Genomic DNA, 16191 nt, shown 5'->3' on the forward strand with positions numbered 1-16191 from the left:
GACAACATCCACTGCCCTTCCCTCATCTACCCTCTTGGTTACCTCTTCGAAAAACTCCAAGATTTGTCAGGCATGACTTACCATGCACAAATCCGTGCTGACTATCCCTAACCAACCCTTGACTATCCAAATCTTGGTTGATTCTGTCCTTCAGTATCCTCTCCAATCAATTACCTACCACTGATGTCAGCTCACTGGCCTGTAGGTCCCTGGCTTGTCTTTGCTACCTTTCTTAAAAAAAATGGAACAACATTAGCCACCTTCCAGTCTTCTGGAACTTCACTAGTAGCTAAAGATGAAACAACAAAAACTCTGCAAGGGCCTCTACAACTTCTTCCCTAGCCTCCCACAATATTTCTCTCATTTATTGCTATTGCGAAAGCATTCCATGCTTATGTTTCACTATGTTCCAACAGATCAAAAGGTGGTATATCAAGTTAGGCTTCTGTGTGGGATTGGGTTTGTTCAGTCAGATAGGGAGTATAACAGTGCTCTAAGATGATGAGTGAGTAACTACGTTACCCAGGGATAACTGGGAGAAGTGCAGGCCTGTAACACTTGGGGTTAAAAAATACCAGCAATTCTTTCCAGGATCTTAGTGCACCAGGAAGTGGTGGGGGCTGAGGTTCTGGCCCTAGAACCAGCCTAAATGTTTCCCCCTCCTCAGTATCTAACCTTTCACATGGGGCTCCCCACCCCCCAACCCACATCTCTCTCTCTCATACACTCTACAGCTGCTCTGAACAGAATGCTTCTCATGCCTCACATCAACAATGGAAGTGGGGGGGGGGGATCTTTTGCTCATTTCTGGCACACCATTCTCCAATCCGCCCCAGTCCTCCTACTCCCTGTTCCCTGCTTCCCCATCCTTACCTGCCCTCAGCAGGATGACCTGGTCATCCAGCGGAAGCTCGGAGAAATGTGGGATACGCTTCGCCCACTCCACCAGCGTGAAGAGCTGCTTGTCAGCTGCCTGGCAGATATTGGTCACTGGGTCGTTGGGCTGCAGGAACGGGACGGGGAGTGGGGGCGGTGATTGGGGTGGGGTGGGGTGCAGGGAGGGTTGGAGGTTTGGGGGGGATTGGGGTGGGATGTCGGGAGGGTTGGAGGTTTGGGGTGGGGTGTAGGGAGGGTCGGAGGTTTGGGGGCGGGGGGGGCGGAGAGATTGGGTGGGGTGTAGGGAGGATCAGAGACAGACACTGAATGGTTAGCCAGCCTTTCAAAGTGCTTTGCGACACGCGAACCTTTCACACTTCCCAGGACATCCCGAGGCGCTCCGCCAGCCTACCCACAGGCTTGGTTACAGCAGGGCTGGGTGCACACAGCAAGATCCCACATACAGCGACGCGACCACAGTGAATGGAAACTTCTATCACCCACCACATCCTCTCTTAGTTCAACAGCCTCTAGCTGAAAGACAGCACCTCTTCTAATACTGCTGCACTCCTGCAGTGTCGGATCGGGTGTTAACCCCAGCCCACACCCCGATCAATGGCTAACGATAGCATCATATTCCACTCCGACATTCCCATCCACCTCCCACCAAGCTTATCCTGCTCTCACTCCCCCTCTACTTCCGGGTTTTATGGCCTGTGGGGACCTGAACCTACAGACATCTGTTTAGAAGGTGTGTGCGCTAACCACTGGGATACAGTTCAGTGTTAACCGGCTCACCAGGACCGATGTACCCTGGGACCAAAAGGTTTACCATAAAAAAAAGGCACCGAGGGTGAACGACCTGCCGAGCCAGCTGCGATGTAAAACATAATAGCTGGGGTCACTCAGACGGCCATTCGGCCTGTGATGCTTCTTTGGCAAGGCCACCCAGTTAAGCCCCACTCCATTCCCTTAACTCTGTAAACATTTCCCAGGCAGGCATTCAGCCAGTGCCCCGTTAAAAGTCAAACAGGCTTCCACTGACAGCAAATCACCATCAACCCACGCTGACAAGAATCCCTCTCCCCCGGCTCAGCCCTTCTGCTGGCTGTTTTAACTTTGTGCCTCCCCTGATTTAATGTGTGGCCACCTGGTCTAATGATAAAGCCTCAGTTTCTGAGTGAAATCCAGCCGTGGGTTGCAAGGGTAGGAGGTTCACAGAGACTGCTCCAAAGACAGAACCTGAAGGCTACCCGTTTTGTGCTGTCCCTCAGAGGACAGGCAGGGAGGCGATATGTGCTGACAGACACCTTTTAAAAAGGTGGCAGGGATGCCAACACTCGATGGAGGACCATGTCAGAGGATAGCTCAGAGTCAACCAGGTTGCTGAGAGTCCCATCCAGCCCAGGCCAGGTGAGAGCCATGGAAGCAGAAGTAAACCATTTCAGCCCATCGAGTCGGCCCCCACTATTTGAACAGACCGTGGCTGGTCTGATAATCCGCAGCTCTGCTGGCCTGCCTTCCCTGGCCAAGCCTTGGGGGAATACTACACAGAATGAAGGGGGTAAAGATTGTGAGGAGAGATTGTACAAATTAGGCCCTATTTTCTCTGAAATGTAGAAGGTTAAGGGGTGACCTGGTCAAAATCTTTAAGATATTAACAGGAAAAGACAGATAAAGATTCCATTGGTTGGGGATTCTAGAACAAGGGGCATGGTCTGAGAACGAGGGACAGACCGTTCAGGAGAGATGTTAGGAAGCTCATCTACACACAAGGGGTGGGAGGGGTTTGGAACTCTCTCCCACAAACAGCAGTGGATGCTGGATCAGTTGTTAGTCTTAAAGCTGAGCTTGGTAAATGTTTATAAAGGGACATTATGGGACATGAGCCAAAGGGCACAGAGTGAGGCCACAGATCAGCTGCGAATTTACCGAAAGGCTGTACAGCTCGAGGAGTTGAATGGCTTCCTCCTGTTCCTATAAAGGTAGGCAGAACTATACGTCACCATGGGGCACGATTCGGCAGGAGGGGCATTTGACGGCACAATGGCAAGCACATAAAACCACGTGCAAACTGTGAGCACTGAGTTCCAATATTCTAACACAGAAAGCCGAATTAAGTGTCCAGGCTGGTGTTCTGACTGAGAGCAGCGACTCAATATATGAGGGATCTCAGCTGACATCAATAGACACAATCAGTCACACTGCGTGTCAAGGAATCATAGAATCCCTACTGTGTGGCAGCAGGCCATTTGGCCCCACCAAGTCTATGCCCACCCTGCAAACAGCATCTCATTCAGACACATTCCCCACTTATCCTACCCCAGTAACCCTGCATTTCCCATGGCTATTCCACTTAACCTGCACATCCCGGGACAATTTAGCTGGTCAATCCACCTAACCTGCATGTCTTCGGACTGTGAGAGGAAACTGGAACTCCCAGAACAAACCCACGCAGACACGGGGAGATCATGCAAACTCCACACAGACAGTCGCCTGAGGTTGGAATTAAACCTGGATCCCTGGCGCTGAGAGGCACCGTTCCTTCCAGGAATGGGATAATGAGTGACAGTAAGAGAATTTATACAGAAGACAGACAGTCATTCACCCCTGGGTGCTAGAGAATGCAAACTGAGATCTGTGTCATGTATACACATCAGAAAAGCAAGGATGCCAAAACTGGGACTTCCTTTGGAAAACTGAACTGGTATTTCTGGTGAATTCAGACATCTCTCTCTCTTTCAGCTTTTTACACTTGGTAAAGTTTACAGAACACGAGCCAAAAACTGCAATCAGTGCCTAATAATTACTTTATCACTTTTGTTTCACATCAGTACACGGCATTCCAACACAAGCCTGACCGGAATAAAGCTTGTGAATTTAAGCTCAAGCTTTTCCTCCAACATTTTGGAAACAAAAAAAAACTCGCCAAATAACAAGCAGAGAAAAACGGCCCCAGGCCAGGTGCTAAAGCCTAGCCATGCTCTACTCAAGATTTACAATCAGGTACCAAATCAAGAAGCAGGCTCCACTGACCGGCTGACTGCTTATCCAACATCTCCTTCAACCACTTGGATTAATACATACAACTCTGACGTAGCTGTTATAAGGTCTGGGTCAAGACTGAGGGACAAGACTGGCAGCTTAATGTTCCAGGATTTTGACGTTTCAGATGAGATAGAGGGGGATGTAACAGAGGTGGGGGAGTTGCATTACTGCTGAGGGAGAATATCTCAGTTGGACTGAGGCAGGACACCATGGTGGGTTCATTCAGCGAGGTCTTATGGGGAGAGCTTGGGAAGGCCACAGTCATTTTGATGGGATTGTACCACAGGCTCCCAAAGGCTAGCAAGTGATAGAGGTACAGATATGTGGGCATATTATGGAAAAATGAGAAAACATCAGCTTTGTTGTGGGGGCTTTTAACATCCCCTTATTTTGACTGGGACTCACTTAGACTAGCTTTTAGACTGGTGAATTTGTTAGATATCTCAAGAAGGATTCTTGAAACAGTATGTAGCCAGCCTAGCTAGCAAAGGGGCTATATGCCATTTGGTGTTGGGGGACGAGCCTGACCAGTGGGGGAGAATTTCAGGATCAGTGGCCATAATTCTGAGAGTTTTAAGTTACTTTCTGATAGAGACCCTACAGTGTGGAAACAGGCCCTTCAGCCCAACGGGTCCACAGTGACCTTCAGGGCATCCCACCCAGACTCATCTCCCAAGAACCCACCTAATCTACACTATAGACAATTTAGCATGGCCGATCCACCTAGCCTGCACATCTTTGGACTGTGGGAGGAAACCGGAGCATCCAGAGGAAACCCAAACAGACACAGGGAGAATGTGCAAACTCCACACAGACAGTCTCCTGAGGGTGGAATCACATTCGGGTCCCTGGCGCTGTGTGGTTAAGAACAGCAGTAAATTGGGGAAGGCTAACCACAACAAAATTAGACAGGAAGTGGGGAATGTAGATTGGGGCCTGCTGGTTGATGGCAAATCCATACCTGTCATTTGGGAATCCTTTAAAGGCCAGTTGATTAGAGTTTACAACCAGCATGATCCTGTGAAATGGAAGGCAAGTCTCGGGAACCTTGGATATCACGGGACTTTGGGAGCTCAGTCAAAAAGAAAAAGGAGGCATACATAAGGTTCAGGAAACTGAGGATAAACAGAGCCCTCGAAGAATATAAAGAAAACAGGGAAGAACTCAAACAAGGAATTAGGAGGTCTAAAAGAGGCCACAAAATGAACTTGGGAAACAGGATTAAGGGAAATCGCAAAGGTGTTTTATACATACAAGAGGAGGGGATTTGGGGAAAAGGTAGGTCCACTCAAGAACAAAGGAGTGAATTTCTGCATGGATCCAGAGGAAGTGAGTGAGGTCCTTTACAAATACGTTGTATCATTACTGACAAAAGAAAAGAACATAGTGAGTATTGGGAGGATATGTTGATACCAAAAGGTGTTGAGTGTTTTGAAAAGCATTAAAGTCGTCACGCCCCCAGGACCTAATGGGAATTATTCCAGAAGACTGAAGGAGGCAGGTGAGGAAATCACTGGGGTCCTGGATGAAATCTTTGTATCCTCTTTAGTCACAGGAAAGGTTCTACAGGACTGGAGAATAGCCAACGTCTCTTTTTTTAAGGAAATGACTGGAGAATATTCTTAGGGAGTTTACTCACATTTGAAAAAATATGGACAAATTAGTGACAGACAGCATAGCTTTGTGCAGGGAATGTCGTGTCTCAAAGTTGATTTAAATTTTTGGAGGAAGTGACAAAGGTGATTCATGAGAGCAGGGCTGTAGACACTGTCTGTATGTATTTTAGCAAGGCCTTTGACAAGATCCCTTGCGGCAGGCTGTTACAAAAGGTTAAGCCACACGGGATTTGTGGTGGGCTGAGAAGATGGTTACAGAACTTGCTTAGTCACAGAAGACAGAGAGTAGCAGTGGAAGAGTGTTATTCTGACACTGGAGTGTTATTCTGACTGTTCCAGAGATCAGCGCTGGAACCCATGTTGCTAGTAGCACATGTGAACGATTTGGAGGCAAATGGTGGGCTGATTAGTGAGTTTACAGACGACACAAAGATTGGGGGAGTTATGGATGGTGAAGAGGATTGCAAGAGGACAGAGCAGGATGTAGACAGGCTGGAGGCTTGAGCAGAGAAATAGCAAATGGAATTTAATCAGGGCAATATGATACATTTTGGAAGACCAAATGCAATATGGAACTAGACAATAAAAGGAAGAACCCTAAGTAGCATCAACATACAAAGGAATGTAGATGTAGAAGTCCCACTTCCCTGAACTAGGCAACACACATCATTAAGATGGTTAAAAAGGCGTATAGCATGCATGCTTTCATTGGTGGGGGCACAAAGTGTAAAAATTAGCATGTCATGTGAGGCCACTATTGAAATACTGTGTACAGTTCTGGACACCACACTACAAGAGAGATGTGGAGGCTTTGAAGAACGTACAGAAATGGTTTAGCAGGATGCTGAGGTAACACGGTGTGAAGCTTGGTTTGCTCTCACTTGAACATCAAAGGCTGAAGGGCAAGCTGATAGAAATTTACACAAACATGAAAGGCATGAATAGTCAGAGTCTTTCTCCTCGGTTAGAAATGTCAATTACTAGGGGATACGGGTTTAAAGTGAAACGGGGGAAAAGTTTAAAAGGAGACATGAGAGATAAGTTTTGTTTTACAGAGTGGGTGCTAAGTGCCTGGAACGCCCTGCTAGAGTGGTGGTGGAGACAGATACAACAGCAATGTCTAAGACATATCTTGACAAATATATGAATAGACAAGGTATACAGAGACAAAGATTGCACAGAGACAAAAGGTTTTGGTTTAGAAAGGCATGCGTCAGCACAGTCTTAGTGAGCCAAAGGGACTGTTCCTGTGCTGTACTGCTCTATGTTCACTCCCTCTGGTCACAAGTACCACATTCTCAGCATTATTTGGATGAAGAATTTTCTTCTGACTTCCTCATATGATTCTTGGAAACCATCTTGTATTCACAGCCTCTGTTCAGGCTCTTCACCCCAAAATGGAAAGATTGTCTCTGTACCATCTACCAACACCTTTCATAAATTTAATGAACTCTACCTGAGCCCTCAGCCTTTTTGGAGTGATTCGTGGGCAGTGGTAAATACAGTTACAGCCATAAACAAGTTGTTTACAATTAACATTGGAAAGCTCATTAAAGACACACAACCTGCACTGAACTCATTCTGCTGAAACATGGACATGCCACAGTTTTTAAATCAAACTGTACAACCCAGCTAGAAACATTAAGGACATGCAGTAGTCTGTTCAGATTACAGGATTAAGAGATATACATATATTTATATTAAGACACGTACATGTATTAACCCCAAATACCCATTGTGCTAAAGAACTGACACTTATTCTACTGGGTGAGCAGTAGCCAGCTAATACGATATGCAACTTTATTACGCATGTGGAGAAATAATTGCAGTCCTTATGTTGAGAAAGGAAGAATTTTACTGATTGTTACTGAGGGAAGGGGAGATCAAAGGTGGCTTTGGGGTTGATGCTGAACAGGCAACATGAGCAAGCGAGACTTAGCAAGAGAAAGAGTGAGCGCGAGCATGACAGAGCATGTGAGAACAAGGTAGCGAGCAAGACAGACAGCAAAAATGAAACTGGGCAAACGTGACCAAGTCAGACCGAGCAAGCGAGAGAACAAGTGGGAGCCAACAAGAGAGGGAAAAGGAGAGCGTGAACCTAAACTTCTGGGAGGACAGGGAGGGAGTGAGCAAGCAAAAGCAGACTCAAAGCTGCTCAGCCTCTAGACCAAATACATTGAGAAGAATGAAAACTGTGACGTCACAGGGACTGAGAGGAATGACTGGGTCATAAATGTTTGCCTTGTTAGCTGTAAAGCTCAGGTAGTTTATTCAGAATTGGAGAGTTTGAATCGTTCATACTTCTGCAAGTTTAGGAGCGAGTGTAAAACTTATAAAGGAGGGCCAGGAATAGTTCTAGATGAATTAAAAAAACACAAGAATTATCTCAGAATTCGTGTAGCAGGGCAGGTGCTGTGGCCATAATTATGTGGGTATTGCTAGATACCAGCTTGATCCAAGGCAAACACATCAGCAGCTCCGGGAGATGTGGCTCAGAGTCAACGAGCTGGAGTCTGAGCTGCCCATTCTGCGATGCACAAGGGAAGGGGGACGTTACCTGGACACTTTCAGAAGGCAGTCACAGCCCTAAAGGTAGACTCTCCTGATTTGATCAGGGGCTATGGTGCACCAGCAAGTGATGCAAGGCAAGGGGGGAAATCCAGCAGGGCTGAAGCAGTGGAATCTCAGCCCTTGCATTTCTGCAATAAGAACGGAGGCACTGTAGCATGGACGAGCAGACCAACCACAGCACATAGTATGGAGACCATTTGAATGGCAGGGGTAAACAGAAATGCTGTGGCAACAGGAGATGATAACATAAGTCAGGGAGACAAACAAAGCTCTAGAGATACACTCCACATGGCTGTATTGTCTGGCCAGTTCCATGGTTCAGGACATCAGTTTGGGGTTAGAGAGAAACCAGACATGGAAGGGGAGTGAGAATCCATGGGCTGTGGTCCATGTAGATGCTAATGGCATAAGACAGGAAACATGTTTTGCTCACAAAGTACAAGCAGGTAGGGGGTAAACTGAGCAGCAGAACCTTCAAAGATTACCTGAGCCAAAAGCAGATCCGTGTAGGATAAATAACACTCAAGATGAATGCATCATCGCAGATTGGTGGGGAAGAAATGACACTCTGAAAAGGAGTGCTGGGGACAAGTGTAAGCTGCTGCTTTGGCATGGTTATCAGCTGAACCACTCTCGGAGCATTGTTTGTGTCAGTCCTATAACTAGGTCAGCAGAGAGGGGACAGAGAAGGAGCTGAGTGAGATGAGGTGCAGTAAATGAATGCAAGCAATAAAGCAACAGGGCAAGGTAGTAATCTGGCAGGCTAGGATAGAGAGAGCACACAAACTTAATGAGGGTATGAGTAGCTGAGGCCAATGATTACAGCACTGGAAAAAAGACAGTAAAAGCTCTGTATTGGAATATACTCCACATTTACAAGGAAAAAGGATGAACTGTTTGCACACACAAACATAAACATCTACTGTTGGGCAATCATTTCAGAGGCATGGTTGCCAGTTGACTAGCACAATCAACTCCTGAAAAGTGGAGGACATTTGGCATTTTGAAGAGACAGGAAGATAGAAAAGGATGGTACGTTGCTCTGTTCATTAAGGATGGCATGAATACAGCAGTATTAGACCCTGGTACAAGGCCTGAGTGCAAAAGAACAAGTTTAGAAACAAGCTGGGTAGAAATAGGAAATAGGAAAGATAAGTATTTGCCCTGTGGTTATCATGCAGTATGGAACACAGAGGAAGGAATAAATGAGATGTATAAGAACATATTGTAATTACAACGAGCAACTTTAATCTGCATCTAACTTGGGCAAATCAGATTGGCAAGGGTCATCTGGAAAATGAGCTCACGGACTCTATCCAAGAAAATCTCTTCGAGCTGTACATTAAAAAAACAACTAGGGAGTAGGCCAACCTAGATGCGGTAATGAGCCATCAGAAACAATGAAATCAACAGCCTCACTGTTAAAGAGCCTACATCTAACAGCAGTCATAGCTGCTCAGAATTTCACATTGGGTTTGAAGGGGATAAATGTGGGTCTGAGACTAGGGCATTAAGCCGAAAGGTAACTATAAGCATTTGAAAGCAGAGATTGCATAGGTAAATAGGAAACTGGTTTGAGACCACTGGCAACAGAGATGCAGTGAGAGGCATCTAAGGGAATACGTACTAATTCTACGCAAAGATTTACCCCAGTGTGAAGGAAATACTGAAAGGGATGCTGCAGCTAAGTAAGCACATTAAGGACATTAGCAAAGTGAAACGTGTTGTATAATTCTTCAAAGTTTTGTGGCAGGTCCAAAGATTGGACAGATAAAGAATGACAAATACAAATAAAGAAGCAGAGAGTAAAGTTTGGGAGTAAGCTAGCTGGAATTTTTGTAAAAAGTGTTAAGCTTTTCCTCAGGAGATTCTCATAACTATTTGTAGCACCGGCCCTCTTGGGCCTGGGAAATTGATCATGGAATCTACGGAAATGGCAGAGGCATTGAACAGGTGTTCTGTGTGTACCTTTACTGTTGGAAATTTCCAAGCCACTTACAAATGAAAAGGTGAAAGGGAAGAAGGAACATAAAACCGTCTCCACCACCAGAGAAACACTGGGAGCATGCAAAGAAATGATTGGACTTCAAGGCTAACAGGTCTGCTGAGCAAGGTGACCCGCACCTGATGTTTTTAAAAGAAGTTGCAGCAGAAATATTACAGACAAAGTTACTGCAAAGGATACAGACAGGTTAAGGCAGTGGACAAACATTTAAAGAATGATGTGGCTGTGGGGGAATGAGGAGATGTGTGAGGGAGAGAAGAAAAAATGTGAGGGGGGAGAGAGAAAGGGGGAGACAGAACAAATGAGGTTAGAGAAAGGGAGAGACAGAGAGGAGGAGACAGAGAGAGGGGGAGAGAAACTCTGCACTGTGGAGATGGAGTGGAGTGAGTTGCGGTGGGGAGAGAAGGAGTTTCTGTTAACAGCCAACCCCAGATATCCACGTGAACCTTTGCTCCCCAGGATGACTGGCGAGTTGGGTGGAGAGGCCTACCTGGCAACGTAACACTGAGGATACAAGTACAGAGCCTCCCTCACCACCAGCCGCCCACTCCCCCCACCCATACAGTTAGTGCAGCAACGAAACAAGCCGTGAAAGAAAGGCAGTTACTTCTTTGGCTGTTATCACACGGCGAATGACTGTGGCCTGAGGCTCAGCATCAGCGAGTACTTGACAAATCGCATCCATCTGATGGCAGAGAGATGCAGGTTAGGAGCAGAATGGAAACAGGGTCAGGCACAAGTCAGCAGGTGGGAGGGGGGGGGGGGCGCGACAGGGGTCCCGAGGAACAGCCCATTAGGTAGGTTGGGGGGGGGGGGGCACTGCGACAGGGGTCCTGAGGAACAGTCCATTTGGGGGTGGGGGCACTGCAACAGGGCTCCCGAGGAACAGTCCATTTGGGGGTGAGAGGGGGTCAGGACTGCGACAAGGCTCCTGAGGAACAGTCCATCAGGGAGGTGAGGGTGGCACTGCGACAGGGCTCCCAAACCCATTCTTGCTGGGGTGGGCAGGGGTGCGCGAGAGACAGAACGGGGTATCAAGATCCAAGCCCCTCCATTCAATTTCAACTCCCCCATCCCAACAACACCCACTTCGCTGAACCCATGCCACTTTGGGAGCACAGAGTAAGCGAGAGGGCAGTGAGCTCAGTGGGCTGGACGGCTGGTCTGTCATGCAGAGTGCCACCAGCAGCACAGGTTCAACTCCTGCACGGGGCGAGATTACCGAGAAGGTCCCAGCTTCTTCAACATCAGACATCAGCACCGCCCAACACAGCTCGGGTTAAACTAAACTAACAAATTTAATCACTCATAACACCCGACCGGTGACCTGCGTTGATGGTGACGTTATTGTACTGGGTGTGGAGACTGGGGCATGATACAAAGGGGAGTTCAGTGAGGGGGAGGCTGGAATCGGTCTTGCAGGTTGGACTGTCGAAATACCGATTTAGGTGCCATAGGGTGGGAGGGTGAAGTGAAAGGTATTGGGGATGCCAGACTACGAGTAATGGGCAGTGGGGGAACAGTGTGATGTGACAAAAAGAGAGGGTTGAGATTACAGACAGAGAAGAGTGAATGACAAAGACTGGAGGTGGGAGGGAAAGATGGAAGTGAGAGAAAAAAGGTAGGGTGTGCGGGAGCCTGAGCGCGCATGCGCTGGGGGCGAGGGAGCCAGAGCGCGCGCGCGGGGTGCGGGGGCGTGAGCACGCGCGGCGGGGGGGTGCGGGGGCGTGAGCACGCGCGGCGGGGGGGTGCGGGGGCGCGCGCGGCGGGGGTGCGCGGGAGCGCGAGCGCGCGCGGCATGGGGTGGGGGGGTCGGGAGCGCGAGCGCACGGCGGGGGGGTGCGGGAGCGTGAGCGTGAGCGCACGGCGGGGGGAGCTAGAGTGAGAGCACGCGGTGGGGGGTGCTAGAGTGAGAGCGCACGCGGTGGGGGGGTGCTAGAATGTGAGTGCACGCGCTGGGGGTTACTAGAATGTGAGTGCACGCGGTGGGGGGGTGCTACAGTGAAAGCGCACGCGGTGGGGGGGGTTGCTAGAGTGAGAACACTCGGGGGGACGGGGCTAGGGGCAGTTGGAGGAGCATGGCTATAGCCAGAGGGACGGGCGGGGGGTGTTGGTGGCTCAACGTGGCCAGTAGGCATATAGAGAGAGGGAGAGAGACAGACTGCGGGTGGTGGGGTCAACAGGGGGAGACACACAGACACCGGGGTGTAGAGGTTGAGAGGGATGTAGATGTGGTGGGGCGGGTGGAGGGTCGAGAGAGAGAGAGAGACAGAGATCCACCGACATTCAAACCCCATGCAAGAATAAAAACACTCCCAGGTCATGTGAGAGTTCCAGCTGTGTGTGTCACTGGTTTGACACATCTGTCTACCTGACATTGGTGTGTCCGGACAATTAATTTGTATCCTTCAAATGTCACAGTAGAATCTGGATGAAAGTTCCTTCTTCCTGTCATAATTAGGTGTCAAGATCTATGAAGACAGATGCAAACCTATCCAAAACAAATTTAACATTGCTTCCTTCTCATTGGTCTCTCATTTCCCCGAAACCAAAACAGCATTTGTGGGCCAATCTTTAGGATTCACATCTTTACACCCTGACATATCTCTTATTTTGTGCTCAGTTCCAACGTCCTGCCTTGTCGGTGATTCAGCCACGGACAACAACCTCATCTTATCCGCCTTACCTGTCCCCCTTCAGCACTGTCCATGTTTCAGTGAGAGTCTCCTCTCATTCTTGTAAACTTTAGTCAATCCAGGAATCTATTTAATGAACCCTTACCTTCTAACACAAGTCACTTACACTTCTTAGATAAGGCAATCAAAGCTCATACACACACACACACACACACACACACAAACAGAACTACACCTGCCATCTCCTCGCCCATTCTAATAATCTGTCTGCGCCTCTGGTTCATTTTGAAATTGGCCTTACTGGAAAAGAACAGAATTCCGACACAGATTCCCTGGGGAGACCAGTCACTGCCCACAGACCAACAGATTATACCATTCACTTCTCTCTGTCCCTTCTTGGATATCAACTGCCTCCATTTCCATCAGTATCTTTGGCAGCACCATGTCTTGATAATCTACACACACACACACACACACACACCCTCTTCACTTATATTTACAGGGATTCCCTCAAAAGTTTTGACTTTAGCTCAGCAAGAATAACAATGCCCTCCCAAAACTAAAACAAAATGCAATGATTAAATATGAACCCACATATTTAAACACCGCAAAACTGCTTTGTTGGATGTAAAGTAGAGCAGGGGGGGAAATATGTTCTTCTATTTTTGTTAGACACCTGCATCAAGGAGGATTCTCTCCACCTCCTGTCAAATGCTTTTAAGAATCCTAAATCCAAACCTCAAATTGGGGACTACTGACAAGGTTAGTCTACAAACTCTGTCGTGTATCGCACGATGACCCAGTGTGGTAGAAGTCAAAAGAGGCAGTGAACTTGGAGACAGTGGCACAGCGGTGACCTCACTGAGCGCTCAGGCAAAGTCCCCGGGATCTTGGGTTCAAACCCCTCCTCAGCGGCTGCTGGAATCTGAAACTATGAGTTAGTGCCAGCAGTGATGGTCAATGCAACCTCTGGCTAGCTTCGGGAAAAAGGAAAATGTGGGTGTTCTGACCTGGCCTGGCCAACACGTGACTCCAGACCCACAGAGACGAGCCCGAAGTGGAAAAGATCCTGAACCGTCTTCACAATGTGGGTGAGTCCGGAATAGGGGAGGGCAGGGTGGGGGTGGCTGTTTGAAAATGAGGCGCTTTCGGGAACAGATGAGGGGATTCTGTTTTTCTCTCTCTCTCTCTCTCTCTCACTCAGAGGGTTGTGTGACTTTGGTGCTCTGCAGAAGGCAGCAGTAGAGGCACTGAATATCATTACAACGGAAATCGATGAATTCTTGTTCGGCAGGGATAATATGGAGGGGGTTTTCGGGGGGGGGGGGGCAGGAGGCAGTGTAGGACTGGAAAAGCAAATGGATCAGATTGAACAGAGGGAGTTGTCTCGAGGCGCCAACAGGGCTGTTTCTGCTCCTCTGCATGCGCAACGGAAAATCAATCACAAAACCTGGAATGGGGAGCTGGTCTCAGTGGCAGTTCGACCATGGAACAGTCATCAAGTGCTAGAAGAGTTAATCGGGTTTACTTACACTCCCTATAGGGAAGAGGAAGCTGTCGTCCTTACCTGGTCTGGTCTCCACGTGACTCCAGACCAACAGTGACGTGGCTGACATGGCAATGGGCACTCAGTTACTAGGGCAAGCAGGGTCAGGCGACAAACCCAGGCCATAGCAGTGACACCAATAACCTGAGGGTCAGCGTTTTAACCCAAGACGGTCCCTGCACATCGGGGGAGCTTAGTCCCCGAGCCACTTCCCCATCACTCCCAGGGTTGGGAAGCAAAATAGTGCGCCCGGGTTTTGGAAGGGTGGAAGCGAACGGGATCAGAGACCCACGACGCAGGCACAAAACGCAGCCGTGCCCCACTCCAGGCCCGAGCTTACCGAAGCCACTTCGTTTCCGGCCCCGTCAGCCTGCAGCTCGGATTTCTGTTCCACCGCCACCTCGGCCTCCAGGATTTTCTCCACAGGCATTTCGTCATTGGCCCCGCTGGTGGACTCCACCTCTTCGCCCCTCTCTCTGCCCCTCTGCCTCTCCTCCTGGACGGCTGCGGAAAGGAGCAGAGCTATCGCATCGGACAGGAATACACAGCAAATGAGTTAGGCCAACGTGGTGCAGTCCAGAGGAATGGGGTGGGGTGGGGAAGAAGATGGGGGAAAAGATGTAGAGAGGTGGGGGCGGGGGGGGGGGGAGATGGGGGAACAGGAGGAGGGGTGGGTGGGTAAGAAGATGGGTGCGGTTGGTGGGGGGAGAGGAGGCAGTGGGATGGGGGACCGGCAGTGCATGAGGTGGGGAGGGGTGCAGGCGGGGGAGCAGGATAAGCGGGATGGGGGCCGGCAAATGGGTGAACAAGAGAGATGTGAGGCAAGCGAGAAAGGTTGTGGTGGTGGGAAGAGAGAGAGAAAGGACCGAGAGAACGCGAGGGTGAGCACGGGACGAGTGAAGTGGGGGGTGGGGGGGGGGGGGTGGGTAGAGGTCAGCAAGTAGAGGGAGTTGGCAAAAGTGAGAGACAGATGGAGGGGGGAGGTGGTGCAGTTGTTGTGGGGGGGGGGGGGGGAAACATGTGAGCAGGAAGTTGCAAGAGTGCGCTTTGGGAAAGAGTAGGGGTAATCTAACCTTCCCCGCCCTTCAGTACCTTCCCCGTCAGGGGGCAGAGCTAACCTTCTCGCTTCATGCCCGTGGCCAGGCACTTCTGGTAGCGGCAGTACTGGCAGCGGTTCCGTTGGCGTTTGTCAATCGTACAGTCCTTACTGTCTCGGCAGGTGTAGGACAGGTCCTTTCGCACAGTCCGCTTGAAGAAGCCTTTGCAACCCTCGCAGCTATAGACACCATAGTGTTTGCCTGTGTACAACACACATGACACAAGGTGGAAGTTAGACTCTCCTACGGGTTCTGAGCGCAAGGTGGAATGATAAGTGTCTTAAATCCTGAAGCACTCACCCTGACATCTAAATAATGACCCAGTTCTGGGGGCATTTTAACCTCCTTATGAGCTCTAACGGATGTTGACTCCTCAGCTTGTTAAAACTCCATGTCTGACTGCTGACAAACCGTTATTGAGCCAACAGTGCGGAAACAATATGAAACATGTTTAGAATTAGACTCACTGGTTTGCTCTGTATGACCTGCACATTTTAACCTCAACGATAAAAAGCAGACAAACCATGCCCTCTCTAATTCAGTGGGACGGCTGGTTTGTTTTTGAACATGGGATGGCTGCCCTGCAGTTGAGCCAATTTGGACTTTAAACAGACAACATAATGACAGACTACTTCTTAAACAGTAAAGGCTTTGGTAATCTGAGGCACAAACGGTCTGGGGAGTCCTAGCTGAGGATTCTCTTACAGTGAATATGCAGGTTCAGTAGGCAGTTTGAAAACATTGCATTTGCCTTCCTTTCATTTATTTCAAAAGGGGCAGAAGCGAGGGCAAAGAT

The 16191-nt window shown here is 48.9% G+C and overlaps 1 protein-coding gene across 4 annotated transcripts in view; it reads right to left on the reverse strand.

The window, feature by feature from the left end:
• Positions 1 to 16191, reverse strand: part of rxrba (retinoid x receptor, beta a) — an 89459-nt gene that overhangs the window by 15611 nt on the left and 57657 nt on the right. The window contains exons 4-7 of one of the 4 annotated variants that reach the window (XM_048519976.2): positions 15417 to 15596; positions 14639 to 14802; positions 10724 to 10801; positions 874 to 1003 (exon numbers count right to left, since the gene is read on the reverse strand). In XM_048519976.2, the coding sequence (XP_048375933.1) occupies positions 874 to 1003; positions 10724 to 10801; positions 14639 to 14802; positions 15417 to 15596 (552 nt within the window). Of the gene's footprint in view, positions 1 to 873; positions 1004 to 10723; positions 10802 to 14638; positions 14821 to 15416; positions 15597 to 16191 lie in introns of all 4 variants that reach the window. The other 3 variants (XM_048519975.2, XM_048519979.2, XM_048519978.2) reach the window with 3 other exon arrangements.

This window comes from Stegostoma tigrinum, chromosome 34 (assembly GCF_030684315.1).
Source record: "Stegostoma tigrinum isolate sSteTig4 chromosome 34, sSteTig4.hap1, whole genome shotgun sequence".
In the NCBI taxonomy this organism is placed as follows: domain Eukaryota; kingdom Metazoa; phylum Chordata; class Chondrichthyes; order Orectolobiformes; family Stegostomatidae; genus Stegostoma; species Stegostoma tigrinum.